This window comes from Ceratosolen solmsi, unplaced genomic scaffold, assembly GCF_000503995.2.
Source record: "Ceratosolen solmsi marchali unplaced genomic scaffold, CerSol_1.0 scaffold29, whole genome shotgun sequence".
NCBI classification, from domain to species: domain Eukaryota; kingdom Metazoa; phylum Arthropoda; class Insecta; order Hymenoptera; family Agaonidae; genus Ceratosolen; species Ceratosolen solmsi.
The window spans coordinates 2,225,615-2,245,242 of NW_011948417.1; the positions used below are offsets into that span (position 1 = coordinate 2,225,615).

The 19,628-nt window shown below is 24.7% G+C and overlaps 2 protein-coding genes across 2 annotated transcripts; both read right to left on the reverse strand.

Annotated features, from left to right (window-relative positions):
• Positions 1-1,548: 1,548 nt before the first annotated feature.
• On the reverse strand, positions 1,549-4,689 carry LOC105359965 (putative mediator of RNA polymerase II transcription subunit 26). Its single transcript, XM_011496735.1, has 4 exons — positions 4,675-4,689; positions 3,234-3,491; positions 2,752-3,158; positions 1,549-2,715 (listed from the first exon to the last, which is right to left on the reverse strand). Exons 1-4 carry the CDS (start codon positions 4,687-4,689, stop codon positions 1,578-1,580), a joined length of 1,818 nt encoding a protein of 605 aa, XP_011495037.1. The 3' UTR covers positions 1,549-1,577.
• An 8,461-nt stretch (positions 4,690-13,150) lies between these two features.
• Positions 13,151-14,935, reverse strand: LOC105359623 (uncharacterized). The gene is made up of 2 exons (XM_011496251.1): positions 14,807-14,935; positions 13,151-13,476 (listed from the first exon to the last, which is right to left on the reverse strand). Exons 1-2 carry the CDS (start codon positions 14,819-14,821, stop codon positions 13,186-13,188), a joined length of 306 nt encoding a protein of 101 aa, XP_011494553.1. The 5' UTR covers positions 14,822-14,935; the 3' UTR covers positions 13,151-13,185.
• Between the last annotated feature and the right edge of the window lie 4,693 nt (positions 14,936-19,628).

A 19,628-nucleotide genomic window follows, 5' to 3' on the forward strand; every position in this document is an offset into this window, starting at 1 on the left:
ATTACTTTTATTGATAAAATTAAAAATCAATTTATAGATCTGTTTGTAGCTCCTCAATAATTAACATTATAATTAAAAATAAGAAAAAAAATGTTAAGCATATATTAAAAATTATATGAAAGTTACGTTAACAACATATAATTTTTATTAATGCACGTGTTGAAAATTTTGATGCTTTTTTAAAAAAATAATCGTAAAAAAATTCTTAATTAATAAGTTCCTATTTAATTAAAAATTTTATGTTTTTAGATCGACTAGTATTAAGTAGAAAATGATACTTTTTATAATCATACATAATTCATAAAATATAAAATAATGTTTTACAAATTATATTTGTACAATTTTCATAATATTAATAAAATGAAATATCCATCTAACTTTATCAATCATAAGAAATATCACATATTACCCTGTTATCTACTATCTCACTATACTATTACTATATTAATTTCACTATTTTACATACAATGATATATATATATATATATATATATATATATATATATATATATATATATAATCATAATATTTAAAGATTGCATTCTATTTATAATAGAATTATTTTTAAGGATTTATATTCTAAAATTCATTTGTATCAAATATGTATCAAAATTTCATTTACAAAGTAATTATTTTACAGTTTTGAATTTACCGATACTTTTACATATACAGATAAATATGTAGTTGTTAAAATAACAAAATTCTTTAAAAATCGATTATTAATATAAAATATAATACATCCTTAACAGTTATAAAAAAATTTTATTTTATTTATAGTTAAAAAATTCTCATAAATTAAGATATCTTTTGGTGTCAATTATAAATTTGAAAATAAAAAAATTAATATATCTTATTATTTATATTAATATATTTTATAAAAATATATTATATATAAATATTTGTATACAAATCTTTTTTAAACGTACTTTATAGTATATTATATAATTTATAAAATAAAATTAAAAATTTCAATTTTACAATTGTAAATAAAATATTTATTTTTAGATATTATTACTTACTTAAATATTTAAAATTAATCCTTACCTTTAAAATTTCGAAAAAAAAATTTCCAACTATATGATTCGACGCTTTCTCCTTGAGAAAGTCATTATATGTTAAGTGTATTGTGCGTGTTCATTAGCAAACCTTTTTATGTTACATATCGGAGAGTGTTTCTTTAAAATATTCGATAAAATTCTTTTGTAGGTATATCAACATCATAGAAAAATAATGAATATAAATGATTATATTCATTTTAATCTATCAGTATATTATTAACTATATTGTACGAAATATGAATACGAAATTTTCATTTTTTTATAATAATATGTAACTTTTTTATAAACAAAGAATAAATATAATATAACAAATAGTGATCATATTTTATTAAAAAAATAAATAATATTTATTACAAACGTGAAATATAAAAATATACAATAATATTAAAAAATATAAATAATTAAAAGTATTTTCTATTCAATAGAACGCAATTATGGTAAAACGTAATTTCTATATGTAATAATTAAGAGCAAATAAAACGAATGGAGACATTCATTTCTTTTATACGTTTACCACGTTTAAGCAAAAGATGGTGCATAACTCCAAACACTTGCCGATCCTGCTAATCCAATTGGTTTATGCAGCTGTTGGTATGCCGTATTATGAGAATAATAAAATGGATACGTCTTAACAGAGTGATAATTAGAAGCAGCCGGATTTACTGCCGCGGAATGAATTCCAGAAGAAATGATTGAATACGGATTGGGTTGCGCTATCGATGATTGATATGTATTGAAATACGAAGTACTGGAAGGTTTAGAGGCGACTGTTACTATCTTTGTTAATGGTTCCAATGGTCGTAAACTGTTGTACGTAGGTATAGGGATACCGAAATATGTTGGCGAATTACTAGTTAATTTTGAAGATGTTCTATGATATACGGGTTCTTGATAAGTGGGTGCGCTTGGAATAAAATTCGATGTCGGTAGAAAATTTGGTTCGATTTCAGGAATTTCTGAATTCTTAATACTTGATCTTATACTACCCGATACAGGCAAACTAGATTCTATTTGAGTATTATCTATTACGCTACCACCATAATTAGGCTGTAATATTGTCGTTGACGTAGAAGATATAGGAACATGAGGTGTAGAAATGGGTGACGCCAATCCGTAAAATTCTTCTAAGGAGTTAGCGGAAGAAGAGGGCGAAAAAGGTTGAGAATTACTAAAAGAATCATTATGTTCAGTAGTCAATTTCAATGGCTTATTTGCTGCCTTTAATCGAGAAATATCTTGATTCGATAATGCTTGCTGTAGTTCTTTAATTATCCGTTCCCTTTCCAATGATTGCACTTTTTCAAGAGTCTCTTGAGAGCTCAAAATACCGGAAGCATATGAAGGTAAGGAATTTTGAAATTCTTCTAATTGATTTCGATTATCGTGTTTATTATTATGATATACTGGCTGAAAATGTTGATTGTTAGGAGCATAATTTTCATTTGGCGCCGATGCGCCGTAAAGATTCGATATAGCTTGAGCGTTTTCACTTAAGAAAAGAGCTGCATCTGAGATTTGCTGATTTGCTAATAGAGTTTGAGCGGAATTTAAATTTGATGCATCACGATTTTCTTGGAGAACATTATATTTATTATTTAGCAACTGATTGTATAAATACTGTTGGCGTTGTTGATCATATTGTTGTTGTTGATCATATTGTTGTTGTTGATCATATTGTTGTTGCTGCTGGTGCTGATGCTGCTGCTGTTGATCATAATCTTGTTGTTGATGTTGTTGTTGTTGCTGATCATATTGCTGTTGTCGTTGCTCGTCATACTGCTGTTGTCGCTGTTCATCATATTGCTGTTGTCGCTGTTGATCGTAATGTTGTTGGCGTTGTTGATCATATTGCTGTTGATCATTACCATTTTGCTGATGTTGCTGCTCATATGGATAATGATTTGGAAAGTCATAGTTCTGATTAGAGAAAAGTTGAGATGAAGAGTATCCTGGAAGTTCCTGATTCTTTGGTGGCAAGTAATTCGCAGTGTTCTGACCGAATGGCTGATTATTCTGACTAGCTATAGGACTCTCTTCCATTAAATTAATATTTTTCTTTGAATTTAGTATATCATCTTTCAAATTATTGCTTGTCGATGTCTGTTGATTATTCTGACGATGATAATATATATTTTCTTGATTCGGAGGCCCATATTGTTTAAACGGGCGAATTACTTGATTTTGTAATGTGGCACCGATTTTTCCCCTATATCTGTGCTTACCAAATTCATGGTAGTTACCATCAGTTAGTCGATTCGGCTTATTATAATAATAAACAGGATCTTTTCTTCTCTGAGCTTCAAGTAGTTTTGTATTTAACGAAATGCCACTAATCAATTTCAAATTTTCCAACCGTTTAGTGTCCGATGCATTTGAGTCGATTTGCTGAGCCGCCAATGCAATCCAAACTACTGCGATTAGAAAGTACGCCACCTATTGAATTAAAGTTTTATAATATCAGCTGGATCATATTGTACTGAAAAACAATGAATGTATTTGTTTTAAAATTAGCATAGTCTCATTGATAAATAATATAAATTTATTATTAAATCTACAGGTGAATTTTATTTCACTATATTTGCGTTCGATTGCATTCTATTTACATTGCATTTATTATTTTTAATAAAAAAAAATCTATCATCAATATAATGATTATTTAATTATAAGAAAAAAGTAATTTTCCGATTGTGAATTATTAGTAAATATAATGCTAATACAGTTATCTATTAGAATCTGAATCTACTAATAAACTAATTAAAGTTCATAATTTTTACTAATTTTAATAATGAATTATTTGATTTATTTACATGCTATTTACATGCTACGCTAATCTAAATTAAAGTATATTTTGTCATGCCTATTAAATGTTTTTGGTACTTCTAAAAAGAATTAATATTTAATTGTATCAAATTGATTTTAATTAATAATTGAATAGCTAAATTAATTTTACTATATTCATAATAAAAATTGACAATATTGTCAATTTAAAATTACAGCTGTTTAAATAATTTTCTTATTAAAATATATTAATACAAATTCATATTTTTATATTAAATTGTCGGAGCTATAAAAACATGAAATTATATAATTACCAAAATGTCAATTAAAAAATTTATTATGCTTTTTTTAATGCATATTTATCTAAATTTTTCACAATCAATTAATTAAAATCTTTAGTATTATCTCTTAATCGTTATATGATTTTATATTTCTTTAACCTTTATACCCTTATACTCTTCTTCTCTATTCTTCTTTCTTTTCAATACTTTTTACCTATATTAAATCGTCATTATTTCTTGACTCTTACTAAAAATTTATAAACAACATGTATATTATATCTTAACTACCTTTCTCTCTGTATTCTTAATTATATAAAATTACACAACTTATTATCCATAATTTTTAATGAATAAAACTTGATTAATTTGTGTCAGTAAATATGTAAAAGTAACCCGATGAAAATATTCTTTAAAAATTATTATCATATTATTGTTATTGTATGTTAAAACAATTGTAAATTAAAAATATTCTGCTAAACGTAAAACCAGACATCGAATTCTATGTGTCTGTTTGCTTTCCTTTATAAATGAAAAAAGAATATGTTTTTTATGCTTACCAAAAGCACTTTCATTTTTGTATTTAATAAGTAACGGAACTGTTGGGAAAATTTTTGCACTTCAAGTTACATTCGTTCTACACACTGTCGTATTATTGTCATATATTCAATCAAACATAGTACTTTTACACAGTGCAATTATCACATAAAGTGTCAATATATGACAGAAGAAATTTCTTTGAAGGCTAGACGGATACTAACTGACTAAATTCGTTGAGTATTTGAGCACGTGTATAAATACAGTCGGGTCGCGACTAACCAAGAATTACAATGGACTTTCTTGTTGGCTTTCATCGATTCATACTTAAGCAATACTCTAAATATTCGTAGGATACATAAACATAGCTGTCTTAATGTATGGTATGTTGATCATCTGGCATTCGTAGATTAAAAAATTTAGCTTGTCGTTTTGATTTTACAAAATAGGATGAATAATTTATACTTTCGTTCCTATTGTGTCTAATTAATTGAATCAAGTATTAAATGTCATTCTAAGGATATTAATATTTGATAACAATTAGAAAAAAATTACATCCACTACAGAACTTAAAGGAATAAGAAAAAATTATTTGTAAATTTTGCATTTCTTCATAGTTACTTATTGGTATATAATATAGGAAATAAAATATGAGATAAATCAATCGACTGTTTTATTAAATCAAATACTTTGCAAATTTTAAATAAATTCTAAGTAATCATCATATGGAAATATTGATAATAATTTTATATTCACTTTTTGCTCATCAAATATCATGCTTATCATACTAACAATATTAAAATAAAGTTAAATTAAAATAATGTAATCAAAATTGTTAAACAAACTTTTTATTATTATCATCACAAACAATAATGAATTTCTCATTAATTAATTAAACAAATTTTTTTTTAAAAAACAAATAAGTTGGTGATTTGATTGAAAGGCCTTTAGATACGTGTATTATAGTATGTGGATAGTAAAAAATTATTTTTCAAAGAATATACTAAAAAACCTTGAGATTTTTTTACAATATTTTCATATATTTTTTATACGAAAAATTAAAATAAATAGTCTAAGTTGTAGGGCAGTTATAAGAGACAAAAACTCTTATATTTATATATGTAGCAGTACAAGATAAAAATTTTTATATACCCATGACAATTTAAATATTATCCTTTATAAAAAGAGTTTCAAATTTAATACCGTAGTAGATGTATAATGATAATAGAAATTGATATGTAACAAATTATAATTAATTAGAAGGTTGCATAAATAACTATGAATAATTTTTATGATTGAACAGTTGTATACGTACGTTAGTGAAAGTTCTTAAAATCTCTCAAGTCCACGAATAAAGAATAACAGTTAATCCTTAAAGCAACATTCCAATTGTGTAATCCACCACGACTGACCATGTGCTTAAGTGTAATCAGTTTCGAACTGAAAATTTTTGAAGAAAGTTCTGTATTCAGAAATTATCGATAAACTTTATACGTTAAGGGGGTGTATAATTCGCATTTTACTTTCAGTCATAGTTTGAAGAAAGACATTTTATGCAATGATTACTTCAGTTACATACGCTTTTACCCTATTATGACAAATACAAAATATTAGATAACTCTGATACGCAAAAAACACTCTAAGTAATGGTATCTAAAGCAAGAAGTATGCTGATAATTTCTGCCAATACAATTAATTTACTTTGAAATTGTTAATGATATGTAGATAATTTACAGCTGTAAAACAAATATTCTAAATATTTTTATAAGAAACCAATTATGTTGAGATATATCTGTTATAATGCATGTGAATAAGGTAATAAGGTGATAAAAATCAATTTTTCTTAAACAATTAGAATAAAATATAGAAGATAATTTATTATTAATAAATCAATAATATCAATTAATATTTTTCAAACGATGAAACAGATTTTCATAAATATTTTGAACATTTGTTTAATTACCAATGTTCGTATTAAAATTTTTTAAATTTTATATATCTGAAATTCAATTTATCAAGAGATACTGTATAAATTACATAAAATTTCTACGCATTCTATTTAATACTAGAATGTACTTACATAATTTTCAAATTTGAGTTCATAGAATTACATATAAATAGTTTATAAATTCTAATAAATTAACTTTTATACGAAACCATTAGAATTATATTAAGTATTGTCAATTGCAAACTTATCGTTACTTAACACAAATAAAATTTTATTTTGTTTCGTGGTTTATCGATAAATATTCACATTTTAAAAATATTCACTCTATTCAATTCAAATATAAAAATATTATTTAAGACTTTAGAAAACTTTATCGTTATACTTTAATATTATATCGAATTTTTTAGATAAATGTAATTTGTTTTAATTTTTCCAAGAATTAAAAAAAAAAAAAAAACAAAAGTTTACATATTTATTTTTAAATTTTCTTCATATAGATTTCTGAAATAAATAAAGAATTGACATTTTAAAAATTCCTTAATTTTAAATCCTTCGTTATGGCGAAATGAAAGATTTTTTATGAAGTGTAATAACAGAAACTATGTGAGTTGTTTTTCAGATATGACGAAAATGATGAGATTACTTCTTAGTTCTCTAATCACGTTGGTCGTATTTTCATTGTTACATACCGATTACTCAGTTTCGCACAGTTTTCTGCAATTTTCATTCTGCAATTTATCAGATAAATTAACATTACAGAGAATGTATAAGTGAATAAAAAAAATTAATCTTCTTTCATTTTTATAATACAAAACAGAAATCAATAAGCTAATTAAATTATAAATTTTACAGTTTTCTAAAACAGTGCGAATTATATGTGGAAGTATGCAAAAAAATTGAGAATGAAAAATAACATCGATTTATATTGTATGACTGATATTTAAAAATATTATCTTTTTGTTTTTCAATCATCATACGAAGATGATTATTTTATTATTGTTGCTTAAAATAAACATAGTATCGTAAAGGGTATTCACCCTTCTTCCAAATTCGATATATATGGATAGATGGAGCATATATTATATCGAATTATATAGATAAATATTATATTCATTTGATAGATTGATTGAGCTATTTATATATATATATATATATATATATATATATTAATTAATAGAAATAAAAAATATATTAAAATGCTTATTCTCATTATCATACCCATACCTTAGCTAATATTTATCGAGTATAATCACTCGTTGTATAGTAATATGAAATACAATGATACTTATATAATTTAAATATTTTAGATACGAAACGAAAAGATTTGTCATTAAGTACACTTGATATTAATGAATTTTCTTAATTACATGATTTTATTATGTAATAAACGGTTTACAACATTTCTGAATTCTTGTATGCAAGTCATGCAAATTTCGAGGAGAACCGTGACGAAAAAAGTTAACTTATAATTTATTTTACACACGATTCCATAAATATGCTATCCCTTCAATCTTTTTTGGGTAGTCTCATGCATTATCTATTTAAATTGCATACATTTTCATTTAATTTCAGATTTAAATATTTGAAATTCACATTAACTAATGTTATTGACGTAACTTTTATTTAAAAAAATTTGATGGAATATCTAATACATGTTTAAATTACATTGATAATAATTAATTTTTATATTATTTAAATACTGTTGATGTATAATTTGAATGGCATATTCATGTGCAAGTTCATATTTAATAAAATTATAAATGTAGTTGACGGAAACTTAATATCTTTTACTATTATATTTGTACATACTATTCCTGCATAACTATTTATCAGATTTAAGGAATTAAAAAATTAAATGACTAAAAACTTAATATTTCTTACCTGCCGACTATTAATGGTTTTATTGACTTTATTCATTTATTAGCTATTTAGTATTTCATAAATAATTAATTATAAATTGATTTAAATAAGTATATTAATAATCTATGAAAGTTTTTCATTTATAAAAATAATAATAGAACTGTCTAATCCAGTTACTCTTTTCTTTGGAAAATTCACTAATTCAGCGGGTTCCTTATCAATTCCCGTAGACTTCAATCAAACTAAAATGATCTACAGAAGACAGGTACCTGCTACTCATCCGAAGCTTTCAAGATCGAGTTTTCTGAAGGTAGGGTTATAAAATATTCTATTAGACAGATAGAGCGGAAGCATGCAGAACGGACACTGGAGGACCAAGATGAGATGAAAGTTTCGACAATGGCGTACTATATAGCTCAAATCCTGCATTAATCTCTTTGTATAGTAAAATTAGGTTCGTGCATTATTTAATTTACCTACTTTTACGTTATTTCGCACAAGTTACTTACATCAGAGGTGAAATCGTGAGCTTACGTGCGCGCAATAGATAACTAGCATATGTGTATGAAGTAGCTACGTGAGAAAATAGAAGCAATGGTAGTTTAGTGCGTGTGTGCATCCTCCTTAAAAGAATAGGTGTGTAAAGTATAGGCATTATTTTTGCGATTCGGCCAGACAATTGGCAAGAGAAAGTAAGCTACAGACGTACCGATTTTGATTGAATCGTGGGGAGCAATCGAGATGTCCGCAAATCCAGTAAGCTTGCTATACACACAATATACCCAGCTGATTACGCATATTGAAAAATATTATCTTACTTTGCAATCTAAATGATTTGCAGCACGTATTTGAAATGAAATGAAACTGCGTAAACAGTTTCAAAGACTGTCAGCTTCTTGAATATTTCCCCCCCTTTGATGCATAATAACGTTATTTTGCGTACAAATGTATGATTTGCTGAACGTGTTTGAAAACCGAAAAACCCTAAAATAATAATAGTATACGTTTTGTCAATAAATTATAAAACGTATAGCGATTATTCATTTATAGATAGAAGTTAAAAGAAAGTTTTTTATGTTTCAAATTAACTCAAAAGGTGTATAAAGTTTTACCTAATATATAGGTATCATTATATGGTTTTAATGAAATTTTTATGCGAAGTTGACACTCGAACTTAACGCACTAGAACTTAACAGTAAGATAAATTTCGAAATCCGGATAAAGTTTAATATATGTCAGTGATCGTGAAATCAGCATTCATTGATTACTCCAAGATCGTTATAAGAGCGATAAACTATCGTTGTTAAAAGCAGTAAATTCCCGTTTGTCGAATGTCATTTGCATTTGGCTTGAATCAAGATAACTTTAGGCGATATATCAATATAACGATTGTTGTAAAAATCAGGAAAATCAAATTTCGGAAAATAGCGACTTGTACGTGAAACGAAGCTTTCGTTCATAACAATACATTCTTCGATATATACCAAGTGTACGTCATGTAAAAATTTCTACAAGTTATTAACTTTAATAAGGTATTAAATTAGTTTTTCAGCCCCCTGCTCATTATAAAAATATTGTGGACAATTTCGAGTACGTGCATGGTTAAAGAGAAAGTATGGTTACAATGAACTGAAATAGACTGTCGGCTTTGGCGATAGAACAAAATTACAGGTGCTATACTAATTGAGTAAGTAAGGCATAGCATGATCGATATATAGAATAAATTCTGGAACTCTCCATTTTATATAATATCAATTTTTACTAAAGTATATTGATTGTCTTGGATATTAAAAAAAAAAATTATGTTCAATTCTATCTTTCTCTATACAGTCAAATAAATGAGAGTGGACTGAGGCCCAGATCTCATAAAATTCAAGAGCCGTACCAAATTATATAAAGTACACTAAATTGAAGGCCTCAGAAGCTACATTCTGAAATTATAATAAGCATGGCGATTATTAGATGATCCTCATAAAGTTGATGAATTATGATGAAATGTTAAAATAAATGCCAAACGAAGCCATACATTTGTTATGATTAGGAAAAGCGCAACAGTAAAGGTATTATCGATGTTTAATGAAGGCTCATATTTGACTTAATTCTATATTTGAATTAGAAATTCAATTAACAATGATATCAAAAACGTTTAATAAATAATATCATAATAACGACAATAAATATAATATCACTGCAAGTAAAATCCTGTTGAAATTATTTATGAACGATTATCTGCATTAACAATGTAACTAGAAACTTTACTTCTGTGCCTTTATTAAGAAAAAAGTTGAAAAGTTGAATATGAGCCGTAAGAAAGGATTGAAACATTTAAATTTAACTTCCAACAATTAAAATATTAGTCGAGTATAGTGCAATGTTGAATTATATATGCGTCCTTTTTATTCCTTATATTTTATTACGGATAATTAAAATAAATCATTTAGCATGATTTTAATTAAGTTTTTAAATGAAAAATAATATAAGAATTATAAAAATTACCCTTCAGTGGGATGTACTGTTTTATTTATCTATTTAGAGAATTTCACACGTATTTTGATCAATTAAACACAATTTACATTAAATAAATTTATATTCGTTGTACAATATACAAAAGCTGAATATTTTAAAGCTATATTTATTATAACATAAATCGACAACCAAATACCTATAATTAAAAAAAATGTAATCATAAATAATATCATATAATTTAATCATTGTGGAAACTATAAAAATATGTATTTTACATTTTATTAAGCAAAGATTACTATTGGGTGAAATATGAAATTTGTTAAATATTAACAGAACATAAGAGATATAAACGTCTATATAAAAAGAGCTCCTAACTGATTAGTCATTAACAATTATATTAATTTATTAAAATATTTTTTATAGAATTTATAGATTTTATAGAATTCTTTCCTTCTTTCATAATTTTATACAAACATAAATGGGACTAAAAAATCATCGATGAAATTTGTTTTTTATAATTATTACAATTACATTTTAAAGTATTTATTGCGCAATTTAATTAGAAAATACAATATATTTTTATAATTATTGTAACTTATTTATGTATAATTTATTCTATAAATTAATTTAAAAATAGAACATATTCCACGTTTACATATTCTGTTTACATTTCCAACATAACTTGTGCAGACAGTACTATAATAATTAGGTAAAAAGTGATTTTATATACGCATTTTCTACAATATCCTAAAGTATTTTCTTATTATGAATTATTGTGAATAATTCGTAATATAGATAAATATATTTATCAATAAGTATTTCTGAATTTTCTTTTTAAATTAATATTTCCCTTATTTTATTGTATTACTATTTCAATCGGTCACAATTTAAATTGTATTTATATAATGTAAATATTTTAATGTATTAACAGAAGCAATAATATTGCAATTTACTAATTGATTGGATATGTAAATTTTTACGATGCTTCAATTACCAATTAGTTAATAATAATTTTGTTTACAAGTAATCTTATATTTCCAGATTGCAGATAATTCACGTTTTAAGTAACTGATTCGAGGCAAATCTCACGTCACCTATGCGGCTCTGGTTTTAAAAAATTAATTGAAAACTAACTATAATGTGTAATAATAGTTCTACAATTATTTCAATAAACTCGAATAGTTATTTTTCACTAAATTGTATTACTAATGAAATTATCAAACGCTTTTCTCAAAATAATTCGTTTTCTTTGAGGATACACACGATTTTTAATAACAATAAGCTTTTTAAGATTGCTGTTATCAAATATTACAAATAAAACAAAGTATCGTTGCGTTTTGTAACACCTTCTGACGTCATTATTATACATCTCTTTGTATGTCAAGTTATATCTTTCATTATTGAAGCTGGTTAATCTTTCGTCATCTATAACACTTCACATTCATTAATCTGTGCTTGAATTCTTTGCTTGAATTAAAAATTATGCAATACCATTGCCTACTATTAATCAACTACGACTGTATGTAACTATAACATCTCATGTCAATTGTTATTGTTTAAAATGTTTTAGGATTTTTTTTTTCCAAATTCATTTATATTCCACTTTGTTATAGTGTTAGAATGAGTCTGAAAAAAATTATTTGTTTTTATCAAATATATTAGACCCGTGGACCAAGTCAATTTTGAAATATTATTTACAATATTCAAAGAGCTAATATTTATTTTGTTAATTTTGCCGTTTTCTTAATCATTGAAAAGTCCAAGGTATATATAAATATAGTTGCTTTATTGTGGAACTGTTTGTCAGTTTTTTTTTTTTTTTTTTTTTTTTTTTTTTTTTTGAAACTAATGTCATTCATGTAACTAAATCGATTGTAATTACAGATATAGTTTTCCTCACTACATTGGAATAAGAGTGAAGGTTTCTTGTTCTTGCGAATGAATAAGACAATATAGGAGTAAAATATATAGAATTGTATTTCTTATAAGTATTACATCATAATGAAAATACAACAGCTCAATATATAATCAGTGTCAATGTCGGAAGAAAATAAGTAGTCGGGCAATCAGTAATCTTGAAATTCTTCGGCAGTGGCGTCAATTTGTACGTCATATAAACAACATAGTTTTGATATTATGGTAGTTATAGTAAACTCGGTATTGTGAAATTCATGACAGAGTCAGTCCAATATTCATCATATGTCCATTATGCACAACCAACAACCGCTTTATGAATTCAGCATCAACTGAGTGCTGAGGCTTAGCCCAGCACGTAGGAGCTGTAGTAACTTGGATAGTAGGCCGAACGGTATACGTAAGGTGCGTTGTAGGCATATGGGTAACTGAAGCTGGCGGTGTAAGGGTAAGCATATGCGGCAGCATACGGGGATGCGTAGAGGAGGCCACGTTTGCTTCTGGGCTCAGCGCCGGCTTCAACTTCAACTTCGACTTCGCTCGACTTGAGCTCGGTCTCTGGCTTGAGTTCAGCTGGATCTCCAATTGGGAGTTTACCAGCAGATACGGCAGCGACGAAAGCGAGAACCAAGAGACCCTGTAATTCAACAAATATAGCCATTTAATTAACGTTTTATTACTTTTCTGCGGAATATTAAAGTCCAGTGTGTAGTGGTGTAGTTTTTACTGGAATTAATTGATTTGCTAACGGTCTAGTACAAGAGAACTAAAAATTTTGAATTATTATTCTTACAAATTAATGGAAGTATAAATTTAATCCGTTTCCAGTATGCAATAAACATAAAACAAAACATTTACTTTGACTTAATTGATGAGGCTTGACAATAGTATTTGTTCCAAAATTTTGATAATCCTGACATTAGACACTAGTATTTACTTTCATTTTTCTAATTGTTATAAGTAGCATATTATAATTAAACAAAATAATTATAAAAAGTCATGGCTATAGTGGTGGTGATTGAGAATTTTACTATTTACGATTGATGATGAGAAATAGATTATAAATAAAAATTATTATTAATTTAAAATTATTATTTATGAGGAATATACCAAAACCTAATATACTACAATTCACAATAATTATTTAATTGCTTCATAGCAGTAATATTATTTATTTCAATGGAAGCACTCAATGAAATATTTAAAAATTATTGACATTACCATTTAATTTTAATTTTCGCTATATTAACAATTCTAAATTTAATAACCGTTGATTTTTTATATAAATTTGTTTGTAGTGCCACTATAATCTTTAAATTCAGTTGAAGTTTATAACTAATAATATTTCGTATAAAAAGTACATTTGTCTTATTGATAAATTTATTTAGAATAACATTTTCATTGATAAGTTTAATTCTTCGATTTGTCAAGTGTTTCAAATGTTATATTTTTAATAATATTTCTTTCGAAGTATTCAATTAAAATTATATTCTTAAATAAAATTGAGTGTTTTATGAAAACATTATAGAAGCAAATGCATTAGAAGCACATATATAGTTTTATAATATAATTATTAATTTCTGATTTATTGAATTTTTATATAAAAGTTCTTTGTGTTTGCAATGTTTCTAAGAAGTAACTTAAAGAAATAGCCTGAAATATAGTTACTCAAATGCTTAGCAATAGTATTTGTCTTAAAATCTTAACAACACTAACATTAGATGTTAATATTAACTTCCATTTTTGTAATTGTTACAAGTACAATATTACAATTAGACGAAATAATTTAAGAAATTTGTGATTATAATGGCAGTAATTGAAAATTTTACTTTTTTAATGTTATAATTATTTTAAATTATTATTGTATTTACATTATTTAAATTATTAATATACTGAACTTTGCAATAATTACTTAATTTTTTTATAAAAATACATATAATTATAATATAGACTTGCAAGCTACTCACAGTGAAGTACTTCATGTTGGCAGTGGTTGGTTTATTCTTTGTTGATCACAAAACACTGTTGGTGTTTAACAACTGAATGATGCTCCTCACTTTTCACGTCTCCTTTATATATGCTACTTGGGCTCGCTGTCTTAACAAACTATCCTCCAGCTTACGGGCATACATCCTCAGTCACGTATACATTAGCGCACCGACACATGTAGCCAAGCCTAAAATCGGCGAACGCACGAGGCCAAACGCACCTCGTGGGGTTGTAAAAGCGCGCGCACGCGTATTGTTCTCCAAGGTGTTCATCGCAAGCAGCGCGTTTGTATCTCACGTGCGTGCATATGCTTGAGAAATTGAGCAAGGAGCTAAAAGCCTTGAAGAGCCGCCAAACATGGATGAAGGTGTTTTACATGACTGGAACTCGCGCATTCTACCATTCGTGTTATAATGCAACACGCTATGTGTATTACGGCATATAAATATTATGTCGTATTATGTAGATGAATGATGTATGCGAAAGAGAAAAATGTGTGTGTGTGTGTGTGTGTGTGTGTGTGTGTGGTGTGTGTGTGTGTGCGTGCGTGCGCGCGCGCGCGCGTGTGTGAATAACTCTCTTCTGTGCAGCTACGCGTTGAAATTGATTGAAACCTACTAGAAACGATTGATATCTCGTAGTGTAATATTTAAATGTCTATCTATTGTAAAATGTGTAATTTTTTCCGTATTTTAACTGAAATGTGACATGTAAATTATTTCAATTGTAAAATATTTACCAGAATATAATTTAATTTAACGAAAATATGATGAATTTTTAAAATTTTTAAATTTTATACAAAAAAGTATGCACTTTTTTTTACATATTAAATACTTCTAAGTGTCATCTACATACAAATTTACGTTATCTCTGTTATAAATACGAATATTATTTTCAAGGGTGGTTTGCATATGAACTGGTAATAGACACACTTATATTATAATTAATTACACTTAATAATGTATAAATAATTATTATCTAAATTAAAGGATAAAACCACTAATGTAGTATACATTATATTTAAAAAACGTAAAAACTTTGTACGAATACATTTCAATTAATAAATGGGCTACTGTGTAACAGCTTACAAGCAATATACAATTAGTTAAATTAAATGAATTTATTAAATAGGTGTTAAATTTTTAAAGTACACTGTATTCATTAATTTATTGTATATGAAAATTAAAAAATTTTAAATTATTTAAAATTTTTTTAATTATAAAGACTTTAAATTATAATGTATACATATATGTATATATATATATATATATATACATATAATAATATAATTATATAATTATATATAATATATATATATATATATTACTTTTCAGAAACTTTCTAATATATAAAGAATTTTTCTAAATAAGTGTGCAATTTTATTAAATTATACGTATAAAATTTACTTTGATTTAAAAATAAAATAGGTCAGACCAAAATTTGTTTCTTTTGAATGAATTTTAAGAAAAATGTTAGCATTTTTAACTTATAAAATTCAAATGTTTATATAACGCATATATGTCGAGAATAAAAGCAAAATTTCTTCAATTTCATTCTACTATTGATGAACGTATTCCCTTATTGTGTTATAAAGAATGATTTAAAATATGCAAATGGCTAATGCAATCAATATATGAACATTAAAATACTAAGTATCCATATTAATAATATATTAAAATGTCATTTTAGATCAAATTCTATTTTCAAGGAAATGGAAAAAAATGAAAAAAATTTAGAAAAACAAAAATTTAATTAAAGTGAACGAAATAAAATATTTATATAAATTATTTATAAATTTATATAAAATATTCATAAAAACTTAGAATTAATACACAATCTTCAGATATATTAAATTTACGTATTACGTAGCTATTTGACTGAAGTAATTTCAATAGTATACATTTTTCGTGAAATTCTTTAACGAATAGCTTATACTACAATTTATAACTAAAATAAAAGATTTGAATTTGTAGGTATCCTTGTCTATTGTAAAATGGAGTCAAGGTTATAAATAAATAATAAGTATAATTATTTGAAATTTTTTTATGAAAATGTTTACGAAACATCGCATAAAAAATATTATATATCAAAAATCATGCTATTAAAAATACTAATTACAAAATTTTAATTTATCGTAAATCCATGTAACGTATATCATGTTTAACATACGATAGAATTCATTCAATATACATCGCATATAATACCAGTCGTCAAAAAAATTTATCAATTACAACGTATATTTCACCTCGAGAATATACATTAGAGAATGACTTTGTAAGAAGAAGCTGAAAGATACAAACATTAAGATCCTAATGAAGTAACAAAGAATAGGATTACACATGCATATGGATTAATTTTTTGTTAATACAAAGCGGTAAATGATTTTTCTTTTGCTTACAGAAATACATTTTAAACTGAGGTATTGTATTATTATTATTATTTTTTGTGTAACATATAATATAAAAATATTAAATCTGTAATATATCAATTAATATATTAAATTATATATTATATATTATATATATATATATATATATATATATATATATTTGATGATTCGCCAATAATAAATTTCATTTACTAAAATAATGTGTTTATATCATTGTATTTTTTTACTAATTAATTTTAATTAGATTTAATATAGAGATTTAGTATATTTAATATGTAAATAGGTGTTAAAAACCAGTATTTTTACGTCTTTTTATGAAATTCCATATTATGAATGACAGAGTAAATTGATTATTAATCCATATTGCATATCACCATATATTTTATTTTATTTTAAAATGGTTTATTGCAAATATAAACAAAAATATTAATAATTGTGATTGAATTATTAAACTTTCAGGTAAGTTAAACAATGGGTTAAAACTTTTTTTATTATTTTTACTTTTACATGAATTATAATCCTATATTTAATAATAAATCATTTTTATATTTTTGACATTTATAATAAACTAACGTCTGGTATATTATTAATTCGTAAAAAATATATTTATTTAAAAAACATTTAGTATTAAAAGTAAAGAAATAATGAATTTTCATTATATATATATATATATATATATATATATATATAAATAAAGTTAGTAATAAATTTATAATTACGTTGTTCTCTGGAAAAAAAATTTATTGGAAGTAAATTACAATATTGATATTCAAGTATATGCATTAATAAAAAAAAAAAATAATAAAAGAATATATTAATTCATAAAATAGTTATTTATGCATATGTATACGTTTAATTATACTAACTACAATGTATTTTGTTCGTTGTTTAAAGTACAAAAAATATTGTAATGGATTAAAACGTAATGGAATGTTGGTTTGATAATTTGAATATTAAATATGTAAATTAATTTTATTTGAAATAATTTGTATATATAATAATTTATGCATGTACGTTGAGTTATTGCTTATGTATGTAGTTAATCGATAGACGACCTCGAGAAGTTGACCTTATTTACAGTCGCTCTACTAATGCTTAACACCCAGGTGGTCAAGAACAGATTTTGAATACTAAACTTCAATATCATTGCCATCACCATGAAAATAGTCTATAAAGTTCTTTATAAAGATGATTTTAAAATGTAAAACAATGTCAAAAGCCTCAAAAGTAAAATCAATTTTTAGATGTACTTAATTTTAACAAATAATTCTTGTAACTGTGCATTATTTTATAACTTTTAAAATATTATAGCCGAAAGGTCATATTTGAACTTGATTAGTTATTAACTAATATTGGATGTTAATTAAAAAATTCATTCAATTCGAAGATGAATTTACATTTTTTCACATAATTTTATTGTGATCGTAAGTTTTTAAGGTCTAATATTAATTGCCTTTAAAAATTTTATCTCAAGCAAAAAACCATTTTTATCAGTATGATCCGTCGGCAATTAGATAAAATAAATTTTTTCATGTAATATTAGACATAATCAATCAAAAGGGCTATAATTTCAATTTTCAGACTGAATTTTTTACTTGATTGTTTTCAAACTCATTATTAATCGTAAAAGATTTAATGTACTAATATAATAATAACTGCTTATAAATAACGACGAGATATTTTATATTACAAGTTTAGTTCATAAAATAAAAGAATAAGAACAAAAAACTAATTATTTAGTATTTTATATTTTGTTAAATATAAGTTTAAAATCTGATAATCTGGAATATTGGATAAGCTTTTATCCAACTTTTTAATTTGGATTTATATAAAACAGAATATATATATATATATATATATATATTATAAATCCACAATAACCATCTATAAATTTATGTTACACTTTACTTTTAACCCTTCAAATAAATTTAAAAATAAAAATTTGTATCAACTTATTGGTTTGGATATTATTTTATTGGATTCCATATAAACATACTCTTTTTTATTTATGGTTCAAATATAAATATCTATCATGTATCAACTAAATAAAAAACTATATTAACGTATTGAATATATCATTAGCAAATAAAAATTCTTAGACTTCAATATTATTATTGTGCTTTAATTTATATTGTTAATTAAATTATAAGCAAAATTAATTTTAAATACAATTATTGAACTATGTTAATAACAATATCTAAATCTGTTTGTTTATTATTCGAAATATTTTCTCACAAATAATTTATATTAGAATAAGATTAGAGATATCTAACATATTCTGAATATATATCGTTATTGAAAAATACTTTATTTATAAATGAAACTAAAAATATTATTATTATTTATAATTACTTTAACAAAATCGAAACTAAAAAAAATAAATCAATGACCTACTTAAAATCGAACTTTAG